Source organism: Aulostomus chinensis, chromosome 3 (genome assembly GCF_037954235.1).
Source record: "Aulostomus chinensis isolate RoL2024-O1b breed Wild chromosome 3, RoL_Achi_v1.0, whole genome shotgun sequence".
Classification (NCBI taxonomy): domain Eukaryota; kingdom Metazoa; phylum Chordata; class Actinopteri; order Syngnathiformes; family Aulostomidae; genus Aulostomus; species Aulostomus chinensis.
This window is the reverse complement of record NC_141322.1, coordinates 5,382,168-5,398,909: the sequence shown is the minus strand read 5'-3', so window position 1 is coordinate 5,398,909 and position 16,742 is coordinate 5,382,168. Positions and strand designations below refer to the sequence as shown.

Sequence of the window (16,742 nt, the reverse complement as noted above, 5' to 3'; positions counted from 1 at the left end):
AAAGTAGTTCCAGCTGTGTATCTGTTTCTAAATTTCAGTGATGACTGCTGATGTAGGTATGCTAACATGCCCATGCGCCACCATTCATTGTGCTAAGCTAACAGCAAGCAGCTTATCTCAGAGGGTCTTAGCTCCCTAATGCAGCACAGAGGAAAAAAGTAAAATATTTTATCTGGCTCTGCAGAGGTTGGAGATCAAATGTATATTACTAAAGAGTTTGTGTTTTTGCCTTGAAGTCATTTCCCTGCTGCTGATCATTCTCTCCGTCTTGTATCTTCTGCCCTCTTTCAGTTTGTGGTCATTCTGGAGAGCGTGTTAGCCAAGCTCTCCAGATACGATGAAGGAACTCTCTTCTCTTCCTTTCTATCTTTCACAGTAAGTCACAAACAAAAATGCTTTTGGTTCCCAGGACCTCCTTCCCTTCAACCAAATCCTGTTTCAGAAGATTACTTTGCAATTAGCCCACAATTAAACACATTTAACTTTAAGATGCGATACTTTTGTACGTCTTTGTTATGTTGATTCATGGAATTGATTTCGCAAGCTACTGCGTTCAAATACTGAAAATCCTACTCGGTGGATCAGCCTAGATTATGCCTACGATATGAATCCAGGTTAAACAGGTGAATGTGATTCTAAAGATCCAGTTGAGAAAACAAAACAAAACACCCCACCTTGTTTGACCTAAAGACAAGAAGAGCACCACATCTCTCAAACAATCTCTGGCTGATTACCGACACCAACAGTGTTTCCCGGTGGCTGCCAAATCAAATCTCTTTGATGGCCCAAATTCACTTCAGGCCCAGTTTAGACCAGTGATTCCCAATACAACAAAACAGTTTTAGAATGTTCCAAAGAATGCGCCAGCAATTGAACTGGAAGATGTTTTGGGAAGCAGCGACTGCAGAGAGAGATCAGTACAGAACTTTAAATTAATAGATAATAGTTACATTATTTACTTTATTCTGAATTGGAGTAACAGGCTGTCTTATAGTTTGTAGAGCAGCACTGCAACAACAGCAGGCTTAAGAGGACCGAACACACCATCAAGTCCAGTGACTAAAGGATCAGATGTAACAGTCCTTCACCTGCATCAGCCCTGATACTGGTCCCTCCAATCAGCTCACATCTCTTGTTATAAACTCAAGCTTTAACTTGGGCTGGTACTTACTAATAGTCATCTTTTACTCTTTCAAGTAGATATTCTGAGAGAGGGAGTGAAGGGATGAGCAGCCCTGCTCTGGCAAGCAAATCCCCCTCCCATCACAATGTGTTTTCTTCTTCTTCCTTATGTGGAATGTTTGTATGTACAGTATTTAACAGCTTTTTTTTTAAAGGTGAGTCTGAAGGCATTATGGATCTCAACATGAATATTTTTGTAGCAAATTCCAGTACCAATATTCAACAAGCATAAGAAACCTGAAGCGTCCTGCGTGAATTGTGGAATTCTTGGATTTTTTACCAGGGAGAATCCGTATGTAGCATTTTAAAGATTTAAAAATGGTAGTGTTATATTTTCATATTAGAGTATTTCTGTTGGCCTTAGCACATGCGTGTTGGAGATCTTTAATGATGCAGTACCGTTGATTATCTCATGTTTTTCGTGTTAATACTGTTTGACCTTTTCGAAGCCGTCCTCTTCACCAAACAGCTTAACACCTCAGCTGGTTTTCCACGCTGTAAGAAAAAGCAGGTTATTGAACATGTGAGTGCACTTTTGCAGTTGGAGTCACCACATGAGTCACTGTTGCCAGTTCAGCTGCTACGATACCGCAGGTTGCAATGTGCTACAGCTTTTTATCTGGGGAGTGGTGTCCCAGCTGGAATCCCGACTGACTCTACCCACGTCTCTCTCTCCTGTATGTCAAGGTGAAAGCTGCCTCCAAGTATGTGGATGTACCTGTAAGTCAAACTTATTTATTTATTATTGTGTCCATCTAGTTCATGCGCACCGGGGGGAAAAGCAACCCCTGTAGAAGCTTATCTACAAGTTACTTTTATCTACAGTTTTATCTACAAGTGGGAGGAAATCTTTTTATGCCTGGTAAAAGTTGATTATACCTTTGTGTTGGTATCTTTTTTTTTATGATTGATGATGGGATTTTCAGGCCAATATTTTTAAAAAGCAATCCTTTTATCATTATTTATTGGCTGACATATCTCAAAGATTAACCAGCTGTTAAAGTGCTAGTTTGAGACACCTGCTGTTCGAAACAAACGTTACTGTAACAATACTGAAGGACGCAACAAAGCGTGGGGGGAAGGGGGGCTTCTATCATGCATGTGCAATTCTAAATCACGGTATCAAATACAGCACATGAAGATATAGTAATTGATACTGAGCTTGATCACATTAACGACCAATTAACAACATTTTAATGTGTTTTACATAGAACTTCTGTATAATTGCCAACGCAGACTAAATTGAATCTCATTTACTGCAGGTGAGAATCCAGCCCTGATTTCAAACATAACCCAGAGCAGATTTATGGTGGAGCCATCACTGACAGTTCTCCACCTGACATTGTATGAGATGTTACAGTCACATGCACTTTATTAAGTCGTTTTTTTAAAAGGACAACTGCTCACATTTCTTACCTGTGAAATGTTAACAGTGAAATGCTTAAGTGAAAAGTTTAAGATTAGACTGAGAGCCATAAATAGGTCTTTGACTTGCAAATGTCTCTCTGCCTGAGTATTTTAACAAACTTGATGCATGCTGACAAATATGTTGCTGACCCAGCAATGTTTTTTTAAAGTGTTATTTTATTGCCGGTGTTATACACTATAAACTTGAAATGAAATGCTTAAAGGGGACCTTTTTTAATCAACCGGGACCTTATTTTTCCTATGTTTTGTGTCTAAGTGATTGTTAGAAATAACCGTTGTTGAAATAACTCCGCTGTGGACTTTAACATTAAATTATGCCCACTAAAAGTGTCGTTGGATAATTGTAACAACAATCAGGGCCTGTCAGTGTGACAAAAAAGAGCACTTTAATTGGGCGTAATTTGAAGGTAGCAGGTTGCTCAATTGGATTACATTATATTCTGCTCTGAAGCTGCAGGCTTGCCTCGCTCTAACTGGTGCAGTTTAGAAAATGGTCATTCCATCACTCGTTAGGAGGAAGACAGTGAGGACAACAGAGACCTGGTTATAAAAAACAAAGCTGTTCTTTGAGGGTTGGAATGTTAGGAGTACTTCTGAGTTAACTGCGTTTGTTTCCTTGTGTTGCATCGGTGTTTGTGTATGTTTCTCGTGCATGTGCAAATATTTGACCATGCTTTCACATGTAGGATCAAAATCCACATGGTGTTGCTTGTGATATTTCCACATTGAATGTCCCGTGTTTCCTCCCCCAAATGTCCATTCATATGCATGTGGCCAGACACTGCCAGCCTGCCCGCCTCGTGCCTCGTGCCTCGTGCTTCGCCCTCTGTGCCGTATACATCGTGAGTCCATGTTGCACAACACATTCCCATTCTACTGTCAGGGTGGCAGTGGTGCCTCCTTGTGCGTGCGTGCATGTGTGCATCAGATCTGTATTAGCTGCCAACACTTCGGCCGTAGCAACATGCCAAATTTCAAATTAATGCCTTGTCAGTGAATGTGACAAGGCAGTGCTTGCACTGGCAGGGTCGCAGTTTCCTGTCCAGCATGCTAATTGTGTCCTTAATGTACAAAATTAGACTTTCACTGGTAAAAAAAAAGAAAAAAAAGAACGACTCATTTACACATTGCAAGCGTAATTGCAAACGTGTTAACTAGTTAGTCAGTTCAGTTCAGCAGGGTTGAGTTCTTTGCATGATTTTTGGGGGATGCACGTGAGTCGGAGAAAAGAGAGAAGAAGAGAAAGCAAAAGGTTAAAAGAGTGTTTTATCTTGTCTTGAAAATGGCAAGATATTTTTGAGAGAAAGCCTTGGTGCGGTTTACACATGTGTTGTCCTCAGTGAATATTTTAGATGTCGGAATGGCAGGCCTCCTCACAATCTGCTCTCCCAATAAACCCTATTGAGAGTCTGCAGTGCGCCGCTTCACTTTGCACATGCCCAGACTGCGACGGTTGATTTAGCGCCAAGCTCAACTCTCTGACTGAGTGAAGAACACCAGCACCCTGTAGCCTCAAATCACCTTGGAGATGCAAATATTCCTATTATTTCAAGAATTTTTTGAAAAGTGTCTGAAGAGATTTAAGTAATTGTAATTGTTTGAGGTACATATTTTGAAAAGCCAGAAAAAGATTTCCAATATTTTTTTTTTTTTTTTTTTTGGTTGGGTGGTCTTTTAGCTGTACTGGTTGAATTTTAACTTTGAATTTTGTCCCAAGCGTATAGTAATATGGAATTGGCCAGAGTACCACTCTTCACTTCTAGTTACGACAATCATGCCCCCTCCCCACCCCTGCCCTCACTAAGAAAAGGAAAGTAAAGCAAATGGTAATTAATGGAAATTACCCTTTTAAATATCAAGTCGGTTTTATTTTTGTAGCTCCATGATAGTTATCGTATGACACTTTACAAATTGAGCAGGTCTAGAACCATGAACTTTAATTTGATCTAGGTTGACGAGGTCCAGCATTTCCCCACGATGAAGCATTTGGTGACACAGATGAAGGAAAACTGTCCTTTAACAAGCAGAAACACTGAGCAGACGTGCAGCTGACATCAGCCTCACTCCTTTAGCCCTCATGCACCGTATGTCACTTAGGGTTTGTCAGACAAAAAGAAAAGAATACAAACATTTTCTCCCCATATTTCTTGAGAACATAATTCTCAGCTCAGACTGATGAGAGGTTCACTTTCCTACCTTTAAAGGAAATGACATAACTTCTGTTTCCTTTTTGTTTGCTGAAATAGCTTTAAGGTTCTCTCTCTCTCTCTCTCTCTCTCTTTCTCTCTCACTCGCTCTCCTGCCCCCTGCAGAAACCGGGAATGGATGTGGCTGACGGTTACGTGACTTTTGTCCGTCACTCCCAGGACATGCTGCGGGAGAAGGTCAATGAGGAGGTGTACATAGAAAGATTGTTTGACGTAAGTAAGCAGCTGAATCTCCTGGTCCTCCATCCAGCTTTGGTTGTGCACCCTCACTTAGGAAACGGCACATCCAGCTTCTTCAGTCCTTCATGCCACCTTTGTTCTCTTAAATTCAATGACAAGCTCAAGAGTGTGTAAGCTTTTTGCTCCCTTGGTGTTTCAGCATGTTGAAGAGAGTAGCTTTTACAAAACAACATTATTAGCTTTCTGAAATCAAATACGCAGCATTACTTTACATTACAAACCGATTTACATTTTATGATGATTTTGAAGACGTTGACAAAGGCCCCTTATATATTTCCTACAGGCTCAGTTGTCAACTGGAACAAAATTATGGAATTGGGACCAATTAAATTAAGAAAGTATTATTGCATTAAAAGAACAAACCAATTTGTTCAACAGAGAGCATGAATGGAGGTTGAATGGGCTGATGTAGAGCTGTGAGTAACCACCTGTGGCTGCAGCTCTACACTCACTGGCGGGTGGAGACTGTGCTGAGGACATTGCACATGTAACGGTAATCTGGGGGTCTGCGTACACAGGTACACAAAGCTAAGCCAGTTGAGGTCGGCAAAGACAGTGATTCCAAGTAGAGCTGGGTATCACCACTGACCTCCCGATACGATACGATTTCGATACACAAGGTCCCAAGTCGATACGATATCAGATACGATTCGATACAATATACGATACGATATTTTAGTTACAATACCAATTTTGCTTTGGTAATGGAAGAGATTCTCAAAGGACTAATGCTGTAAATTCAATTGTAAAAGTAACCCTCTAACCTGCTGCATGATTAAATATTAATATTTACATTGAGAACTGACCATTAAACAATAGTTATACAACATCATGCACTTTTTACTGTCATTCAAAACAAAAGGGCAACTTAGACTTCCACAAACTGTCAGCAGCTCAGCAAGATGACTCGCGGTGTGGCGAGCTTCACTCACCCGCGTTTGTAAAACGTGGGACATGAGGGACCAGTTACTGTCAGTGTAATGAGAGGTGATTGTCAAGTAGGAATCCGTAGCTCTGTTTGTCCAGCTGTCGCAAGTGATGGCAACTCTCTCTGCCGATTTCATTGCAGTTGCGACGTTGTTTTTAACATCTCTGTACATCTTTGAGATTGTGACTTGACTCAGTTGTTTCCGTGTCAGTAGCACATACCGCCAGAGCCGAAGTGATGTTCTCTGCACATGGAGGCGTGGATGGAAACTTCATCCCAAATGCTTTCTCCAGCGAGGATTGTTGCAGTGACTTGTAGTTTCCTGGTTGCTGAGTGTACTCTTGGTGATGCCTCGTCAAATGGCTCCGGAGATTAGTTGTATTTCCGTTGTATTTAACCTCTACTTTGCACATTTTGCGCACAGCATTATTTTTGTCAAGTTGGGCGCAGTTTTCTTGCTTCTTAAAGCCGAAGTGCTGCCAGACATCGGCTCTTAAATTTGCCGGAGATTAAAGTTGCGCTTCCGCCATCTTGTTGTTCTCTGATTGGAGGCACATGGCCTGGATCTCGTGAGATCTGATAATCTGACTGCAATAACGTTGCACTACGCACTAAATCACGCGATACTAAAGGGGCAAAAAAAAACAAAAAAATAAACGGGTAAAATCTAATGCATTTTAAAAGATTGATACTGGGATTTACGTATGGATAATCTTTCCTACAAATGTATAAAATATCAAATCGATAAAATATCAGTATAGTCAAGTCAAGTCAAGTCAATTTTATTTATATAGTGCCAAATCCCAACAAAAGTTATCTCATGACACTTTCCAAGTAGAGCAGGTCCAGTACCACACTCCTTCAATGAATTTACACCCAACAGTTCTCCATCAGCAAGCACATCCTGCAACACCGGTGACGAAAACCTTCCTTTTAACAGGCAGGAACGTCGAGCAGATCCAGGCTCAATGGGGACGGCCTTCTGCTTTGACCGGTTGGAGGGAAAGAGAGCAGGAGAGCAGTGCAGAGACAAAGACAGATAATGGAGGAAGACAGATATACAGAAGGAAAGAGAGGGACAGAGATAAAGAGAGAGAGAACGGGAAGAGACTGATGGACAGACAGGGACGTGAGCAGGTGGAGCTACAGGTGGCAGCTTGAGCCTCTTCAGGTCTGTAGCCTCCTCCAGCAGCACCTGGAATCTGGGATGAGGGGAGCCCGAAGGCTCTGGAGAAGAAGACGAGTTAGTAATACGTATGAGTATGATTTATGTATGACAAGTATAGGAGGTATATAGACATTTTTAACCCACCTCTAATTCCAAGTGTTCTTGTGTTACTTCACTTTTGTCTCGTCCAGTCTGAATGTACTCCGGTGTTGTTTCTCCTTTGGTGTGGGTCAGTTGAGTTGGTGTGAAAGCAGCAGTTGATTTCAGGCTGAGGCACTTTAGAGGAGACCTTGGTTTGGTTACAGGGTTTAAGCGTGTCTAACCCTGATTTGACCCAGCTACCAGGTCAACGGCTCCTGTAAGCAAACATGTCTTGGCGGAGGCGGCCAACTGTAGCTTGTGTGTTTTAGGGATAAAAGATAGGTGCGCCTCTTGTCTTTATGAAAAAAAAAAAGTTTTCTATCTTATCAGCCGATTTAGACCAGAGATCTGCAGACTATACGTGTGAAAATGCCCCAGCGTTCTTCTCGGTCACTCACTTCAACAGGTCTTCATCCCATATGTCCACTAATATTGGTCCCACCTTGTTAAAAAGTGAGTCTCACTCCCCATGGGTCTTATACCATGAAGTGTACCTCTGCTCATGCTGACATGATTGCCCACATGTGTCACCAGCACTATCCTAAACCATTTTTTTAGGCATTACAAACATTAAATAGTTAAAGTTCCCCCAACAGGTGCGCCTGGCAGGTAGCAAATTGTCAATCGACCACCAAGCTGCTCTGTGTCGCTTGTCTGTGCACATGAGCTGGAATCCCATCTCATACAGTCATTTAGTGAAGCTAACTGTACAAATGCATCAGTGTTTTTCTGCATGGCTGTTTTAAAGTAATCAACTCAAGCTGTAATCAACTTGCGACACAGTCACATGACACTGTTTGCCTCAATTAATTGAGATGAGGTCGAGTAACACCAAAACAGAGCCCTGCTGCTGAGCCTCCTCTTAGGTCAAACTGCAGGATTGCTCCCAAAGTGTGCTAAAACCATCCCTGCAGCGGGATGAGCTGCTCTCTGGATCATCTCTGTGCCACTCTCCTCTTCGCTGCTTTGTCTCGTGGTGTTTGCGTGCAGTGTGTTCTGGTCGTGAGGGATTATCTTCTCTGTTGTGGAGTCTGCAAACAACTGTTAATCAATTGAAAAAGGGGCACAAAGATCACTTTGTAAGATGGCTTTGCTTTGTGTTCAGGTCGTTTGAATAGAAGCATTAAATGTGGGAGGTTGGGGCTCATTCCGACACACAGCTGACAGATAGCTCAAGCTATTTGTCACTAGGTGGAATTTAGTACAACCAACAACTTCAATGACATGAACTTTGGATTTTGTTGCAAATGAAGATGGGAAAGTAATGGATTATGATGCGTCAACACTTTGGTGAAGACCTGTTGTTGTTTAGGGACAATCACAGGTTTGGGGAGGGGTTAGGGTTCTAGTATGGCTTTCTATTAAGTTTAGGATCTTGGCTCTTGACTCTTGGTTGGAACAGGAAACAGGTGGCCTCCTGTTGCACCAAGTTAATAGTTTTTACTTACTTATTATCCGATAAAATCTTGTTTTTGTTACAAACCCTTTAGTATTTTAGTTTTTTTTTTAAAGAGTAAATAAATACATGACAAAATAAGAAGTTTTGAGGATGATATACTCTCTATCATCCTCAAAACTTCTGCAGTGCATCACAATATCACAATCTCAGTTGTATTGCATTTCTTTAGTTTTTCAGTTGGGTGAAGAATATTTTAGAAATTACAGCAAATGACCTGGCCTCTATGTAGTTAGGATTCCCAGCCCGTCTTAGACCTCTGTGACAGATATAGAAATGTTTATGTGGTCCGTAGTTAATGCCAAGTCCTCCCTCCTCCTGATGAGCTAACGCTAAAATAACAAAGGTACCTTAACTCCTACTCCTCCATGATGCTTTTGTTTTGTTTTACAAGATTGTGCTGTGAACGTGGAGGGAAGAGAGTGACATATGTTTGGAATAGAACCCAGTTTGATTGGGTTGAGGGGAAAATGAGTTGCATGTCTCAGCCTTGAACTGCAACGGACAGAGTGAGGCACCATGTAAAATATCTTCATTCAACAGCAGATCGGGGATACATTTTAAATGTTGGTGGTCTACCATCGTCACCTTTCGACCTCACCCACGGGTGGGATCTGTATTCATTCTGCACATGAAGAACACCTGTAACTCCCCTGATGAAGAGCGTGTGAGGGCCTCAGATGTTTCTGTCTCTTTATGTTTATCTAAGAACAAATCTATTTATGATTTGTTAAAATCATTACATGCTAAAAATTGATCATTGATCATCAGGCAACTTACGCGAGTATAAACATAATCAATTAAAGCTACTTTGAGTGAAACTGTTCATATAATTGTGCCAATAATCATTTTAACTTAATTATTGTTCATGCTTTTATTTTGGCGAGTGCTGAAGCGGTCAGAGCCGAGTCAGGGTCATCCTCATCATCCTTCCTGAGTGTGCGTGTTGGTGCTCCAGTTCCTGCAGAGCGGTCGCAGGAGACGTGTACACACTTGCATCTATCTGTCTGTGCCATTTTGTTGAATGGAGGCCTTGAGGTGCTCTCCTATCCGTCTTCTACCTCGTGCACTCCCCGTGTCGCTCCTGACAGAGGTGTTTGCTGACGAGTGTTTGCTGGTTCTTGCTGCATCTTGACCCGTTGCTTTGCCATATATCTGTTCTTCCTCCACGAGAGTGTTTCTGCCAGGATTTGTCTCACCACGGCTTCTCTATGTTGTCATTCTCGATCAGTTCTCCCCACGGCGTCACAGAGGCCGATGAAGGTGTCTCTGGCTGCTCTCTGCTGCTCTGTTGTGCTTTTCTTGTCACTCCACCCTTATTTTTGACTCATTCTCCCTCTCTCTTACAGCTGTATTCATCCAGTTAAACACATCCTTCTGGACCCCATGGACAGAGTTGTTTCATGTCATATTTCTGAATATTATTATTCACGCAAAGTCATTTTCAATCACATTCAATGCTGATAAAGAAACAGTCAGACGAATAAGGGAGCAACCGCCTACCTAATCAAAACTGACGCTTGTCTCGAAGTGAGAACAGTATAAAAAAGAAAGAAGTGAAACTCCAGAACCTGCTGCTTCAACTTGGTGTGTGTGTGTTTGTGCATGTGTGCGTGAGTGTGTGTGTGAGTGAAAGGTTGACATTGAAAATCCTAATTGATGCATGCATGCTTTTGAGGGTTTGAACACACATATTTTTCTTTTTTTTTAACAGTAGGGGTGTGAAGATATGCTTGGTTTGGGATATGATAGACAATACAATATTTTTAATCTTTTTTTAACCAAATTTGGATGAAATATGACTGAATTGGGTCTGTTGTGGAGTATAAATACAGTTGGTTAAAAAAAATGCCCTATAAAGTGTAGACTATGTTAACATTCAATTTTCTGAAGCCATTGACATTCCTTGAACTGAAAGTGTTCTCTGTACCGTGAATTCTTATTGATCTTAACTTCTAAATCTCTTGTACAAATTCGCAGATCTTCAGGTTTGTTTCTATTCTTTATGGGCAGAATTATATTTCAGTAGAAACTGAATTTGATCTTTTAAACCTGAACTGGATGATGAAAAGGGATGGATTTATGACCTGGCAAACAGTTTCCTCTCCTGGACATCTATCATCATGGTTTGATTGTGCGACACTTCCTGTCATGACTTGTTGATGGTTTGTCACCCGGTCTCAGATCTCACCACGTTCCTTTTCGTTTGTGCCAAACTTGTTTTATTGCCTCACCGGTTACCCGGTGATTGACTCTGTCTGCGCCCTGTTAATTTCTTGCTAACCTGGACACTCACAGGGATGTAGGCCCGTAAATAGACTGACCTCTCCACTGTTGAGACACACTTGCAAGTATGAAGCAGCAGCAGAGACTTTTGTATCTGGTAACAAAAAGTTGGCTATCTTGTGCTCATCTCTGCATATACAGTGGAAAAACATTGGTGGAGAAACTCAAGAATCGAACCTTCGCTGATTTCTGTCACCCCTGGGTACTGTTGTATCGCCCGTCAAGCTTTCACAATCAATATATGGCATTTAGAACAACATCAGTGAGGAAATGGAAGCACATTTCTGTAATAATTGTGCTGAAATATCAGAGGGAAGTCCACAGAAAATGTTGCGTTTAAATCATAATTTGTTGGTGTCGAATCATGAATCAAGAGGATGGAGTGGTTTGGAAGGCTCTGGCACACCATATCTCTACAAGTGATTTATATACTATATGGTAATAACATTCTTGCAAAGCAAGAGAAGTAGATATATTTTTTCCTAATGGAATATGCCTTAGCCCATTTCTATAGAAACAATATAATCTGGCTTTTGTTTCAAGTGTGCCCGGATATTTCTCCCACATAAATATAGTAGTAATATTAAACATTATATTGTATTGTATATTAACATATACAAAAATATGTCATCCCTTCCTGCAGGTTCCACACGCTTATTGAATTTTGCCCTTGCTGGTAAACTGGTAAGTAAGCAGTTGGGAAAAAATCACTGAGAATGACAGGAATTGTCAATGAGGCTTTCACATACTAGTACATGTATTGATTACCTCTGTTTGAATGCATAAATGTCCCATCAAACATTAGAGTAAGAGAACATTGTTTTATCAGTCACTGAAGCACAGGAAAAGAAACAACACTGAGGCCACCAAAGCTGCTCCCCCTGTGTGTGTCGCGGGGGGGTCTTGTTAAAATAAGGTCAGGATGGACTCCCTTTAATCTTTGCTTTGTTCGGAGGCCCCTCCCCTCCCTTTGTGGGCTGATGACTTCATTTATTTATCTGTTTTGTCAGTTTGCCCTGGTGAGGATTACAACCTATATCCCATACACGCTCACAATAGGCCTGCTCGTAACACTGGAATATTAGCTGCTGGCTTATTGGCTGGCGTTCCAGCAGAAATACCTTTAAACCTGCCTTTGGCCTGTTTGTGGAGGCGGTATTCTGGGGTGCAACACTGACAAACATGTATAACTCTGCTGGACATAAAGATCGACAGAAGTGAAAGTTTTATTACAGTAAATAAAATGGAATCAACTGACGCAACTGGATCTCTTCACAGATGCACAGCTGGACTTTTGTCTGAGCATAAAAAGAGATTTTGAACGTGCCTGTTGTTTGGAGTTTCCTCTCCTCGGTGACGTCTCCACTGAGAGCCTCATTCTGTTGCATTCGTTTTTCATCTGTGTTTCATCACAGGCCTGTTTGCTAATCATTTTTGCAACTAATTTGCGATGAAAGGTTTGTATGAAGGCTAAGTTGTAGCTAGGCTGGGTACCAGATAAATCTGCTAGCTCAGGTTGGCTTGGTGGTGGTAGCCATTATCCACTGGGAATTCTGGTTTTGAATACAGCAAAATAGTGGATTCTTACTCAAGATTACAGACTTGATAAAGGCTTACATGTAAAAGCAATAGACGGATGTAACATTAGTCACTGGAAATCATTACTTCTACAGCTGATTTAAAATTATAGAATTTGTTTCTAAACTCAGTTCAGTTGTTGTTGATACTGCTTGTCCTGTTAAGGACCGGAGACTGGAGCCTATCCCAGCAGTCACTGGGTGACATGCGGGGTGCATCCCGGACAGGTCGCCATCCGTCACAGCGCCGATGTGAAAAAAAAAAAAACATTCGCACCTGCGGGAAATTTACCATCTCAGAATCGATCCCAGGACCTCCTTACTGTGAAGCTGCTAACCATATTACATAATCTTTCCATCAGAAGTCAGTTTGCGTCACATTGTTTTTCAACATTTAGCAAGTTTATAAAAATCCAGTGGGCATGTCAGGTGGCTGGCAACAGGTGACGCACCACAGTGTGTAGAATCAGCAGCTAAAAACATTTGCAATGTTTTATGGTGACATTTGTGTCTCCATTTGTTCATGAAGGGTTTTTTTTCTTCTTCTTCATGGGGGTAACGACGGTTAACTTGGAATGTAAATCTCCAAGTGAAACAGAGACTCTGTGGCTGGCTAAAAATGCTGCACCGCACACGTCTCAAGCGCATCCCTGGTGTAAGAGCAGGGTCAACGTGCGGTGTTTGTTCAGTTAGTGTACCACCAGAATTAATACACTGATGTCATCTTTCCTGTGGTCATACCTGTAACGACTGCTGGAGGACATCAACCACTTCACAGTTGTTTTTCCTCAGACAGTCCCAACATAATAAAAGCTGAAAAAAACACAAAATGTTTGGAAAACTGCTACTAATCCTTCTGCTTTTTAAGGCAAGAACAGACATTTATGGTGTTTTGATAACCTGCGGGGACATATAATTCATACCAGTTGACAAGATTAAAGTCTTAAAGTCCCTCAAAGGGTCATAATGTACAGCCAAACTCCCACCGAGTGTGTTAAAGAGATTCCATTTTAAATCAGATCAGCACATAAACTCCTTCAAGTGAATTTAATTTCACACAATCTGAAGAGGAACAGCAGTCTAACAGCCAGCTGAGCAAGATTCTGTCTGCATAAAACTGGAGACACTTTTCCAGTGCCTTGAATCTGTTTGGCTGGGATTTCCTCCACTGACAGCATGGTGACGGTTTTAATTGGAGTTATGACATGCATTTGTACAAAGATGCCTTCTAATGTCAGCCACAGTAAGCAGATTATTTAACTATGGCCCCGTAATATCAAAATATGTGTCAACGCTCATAATTTCATGTCTCGAGACAGCAGACAGGCCCATATGTGCTCTAATGCTTCTAATGTTAAACAAACAACAGCCTCTGAAGAAATGAAACATAATCTGAGACATATTAGCATGTGCAAATACCCGTGTCCTGTTAGAGATTGGTGGTTGCGGGGGGGTGTTCTTGGACCAAGACATTTTTAATTGATTTCTGACCCAGTTCTCTCACTAATCACACCCCAAGAAGAAAATCACACTTTTGGTAGTTTCAATCAGATTTGCTACATTTATTTTACGAGCCACAACCCTGAGGACGAATCCAATCATGGAATTACATTTCTGCTATTGTGAAAATGTCTGTGAAGGCAGGTGTGACAGCATGATTACGATTGTGTGGCAATCCCTCGTTGAACTCTAGCTATTGACTGATGGCTGCGTCAGGTCACGTCTGTATTAACCCAGAGGAACCCATGGCAATGCTAACTTCCTGTTGACCGTGAAACTTGCATCATCCCTGCAGCGCACTAGAATAACTGCCAATAAAGCTTTTTCATTATTTGTTCTTGATGGAATAATAGTGATAATGTAATAACTGCCCAAAAAGTGTAAAATGATAAATTGTTGTTTTGTTTTGCATCATGTGAAAAGTTATCACTTTTTATTGGTCAAAATATAGCGGCCTATTATGTAATAACTTGCAATAACCCTTATACATTTTATAAATGATACATTTTTGGCCTTCATTTAAAGCAAAAATACTGTATAATAAAATCTCTGCACCAATAATGTGATAAGGTTTAAAAAATGTTCCCAATAATAACGGACCACAGGATTGGGAAGTTTAAAGATAAGCATGTGATAACATGATCTGATGTTGTCATGATATACTTAAAACCTTCTGTCAGTGTCACCCTTCCTTGACACTTACACTTGAGTTTGAGCTGCTCGTTTTCACGAAATCAGGAGTGTTTAAAGGAATCGTCATCATCACATTGGTGAGATTGTATGTGTCTAAGGCCGAGTGACCAGTATGCAAGTAATGGAGAGACCAGACAGCGCCGCAGCGTGACCTCACTACAAGTGGAACAAGGGTGTGTGAAGGGTGGGCGAAGCGCCTGTGCAGCGGTGGGCCGCACCGCTGGTTTCTGATTGTTGAGGCCTTGCTGAGCTCAGATGGTGCTGGGACATTGCCGTCCAGGAAGTGTAACCCGGTAACACCTTGAAGAGCATTTTGTGCACTTGCAGGTCCTTCTTTGGAGGCTCAGTAGGAGCTGGAGTACTGAGACAAGGTGTTCTCAGTGTGTCTGCGGTCACTATTAGATCCGAGGGAAAGGATGGGAAGGATTCTTAAGGCCTCTGCACCTTTATGTCCATAGAGTCCAAAACAGAGTGAGATGATCTAGGCATCTGAGGGTAAGGCTGACCCCTTGATGGGAAACTTGTCTGCGATGCAGAATTTGTCAATGGGATCATATTTGCCATCTAATTTGGAAATCCGACAGAGCACAGCACCTTGAAGTGGATAGACGGACAAATAGATTGATGTCAAACTCTAAATGAACAATTACACACGATAGATGATGGGGACTACGCCTGATCTTGTCGTTATCATTAACAGGTTTTATCAATCTTGCACATCCTAGTATTCACTATTTTGTCAGGTTCATCAGTTTTGTTGATATTTGTTGCATCGACCTGTCGCGACACATGAATACATCGGAACGATTCCAGCGATAAACCCATGTCGTGATACCTTAGATGGGCTTATATTTTTGAAATTCCTGTTTCATGTCTGCATTACCCTTTCATCTGCTCCACATTCAGCACATTTTAATTCATGTTCATGGTTTCATTGCTGGCTGCACGGTGGTGCAGTGGTCAGCACTGTCGCCTCACAGCAAGAAAGTTCCGGTTTCGAGTCCCGGCTCGGGCACAGGATCTTTCTGTGTGGAGTTTGAATGTTCTCCCGTACCTGCGTGGGTTCTCTCTGGTACTCCGGCTTCTTCCACCGTCCAAAGACATGCAACTGGGGACGAGGCTGATTGATACTCTAAATTGACTGTAGGTATGAATGTGCGTCTGCCCTGCGATGGACTGGTGACCTGTTCAGGGTGAACCCTGCCTCTTGCCCGTTGATGCTGGGATAGGCTTCACCCCCCCCACCCCCCCGCGACCCTTAATGTAGGAATAAGCGGAAGACAATGGATGGATGGATGGGTTTCATTGCTCTCCAGAGTTCAGGAATAAGAGAACTAAACTTTATTTGCAGTTTGAGAGTTGATGATTGATTGATTGTGTTAATGAGTGTTTATTGTTTCGTATTGATGTCAGACCCTGAATTGAAGCAAATGGAACTGATTTGAAAGAGTCTTGGGATATACGCCACAAACGTGGGTGACAGTGATTGATTTGTTTACTGTCTTTTCACTCATAAAGTTTCAGAACACTGCACTCGCTTTTGCTACTGCACGAGTGTGCTGATGCTGAGTGTGTGTGTTTGTTTGTGTGTATGTGTTATGGGAATGGGGAGAAATTAATTTTGTCCCCCTGCACCATTTCCCCCTCCCTCCCTCTGGTTTAGTTCTTGAAAGAGTGGCTGAAGAGGCCCAGATTAAAACAGATGTGCTCCAATGATACTGGAGAGGGGACTTAGCAGGACGCAGGCCGGGGATCATTGATTAAAAAAAGCCACGTCTTTAGCCTGAGCCAAATCCAGCCCAGCACTGATACGCCACTGCATCCTGCCACATGACCCACCCCCACCCCGCCCCGCTTCCCCTGTACGCAGCAGAGGCAAACAAACATGCCAGTCAGGTTGGGAGGACACTGTGGGAGAGCAGGGCTTGAGGATCTT

The 16,742-nt window shown here is 42.0% G+C and overlaps 1 protein-coding gene across 10 annotated transcripts in view; it reads left to right on the top strand.

The window, feature by feature from the left end:
• The window catches only part of cadpsa (Ca2+-dependent activator protein for secretion a), a 192,110-nt gene that overhangs the window by 151,935 nt on the left and 23,433 nt on the right, over positions 1-16,742 (top strand). For all 10 annotated transcript variants that reach the window (XM_086198308.1, XM_086198314.1, XM_086198304.1 and 7 more), the window contains 3 exons: positions 292-375; positions 1,870-1,902; positions 4,923-5,030. In XM_086198308.1, coding sequence (XP_086054434.1) covers positions 292-375; positions 1,870-1,902; positions 4,923-5,030 — 225 coding nt within the window. The remainder of the gene's footprint in view (positions 1-291; positions 376-1,869; positions 1,903-4,922; positions 5,031-16,742) is intronic.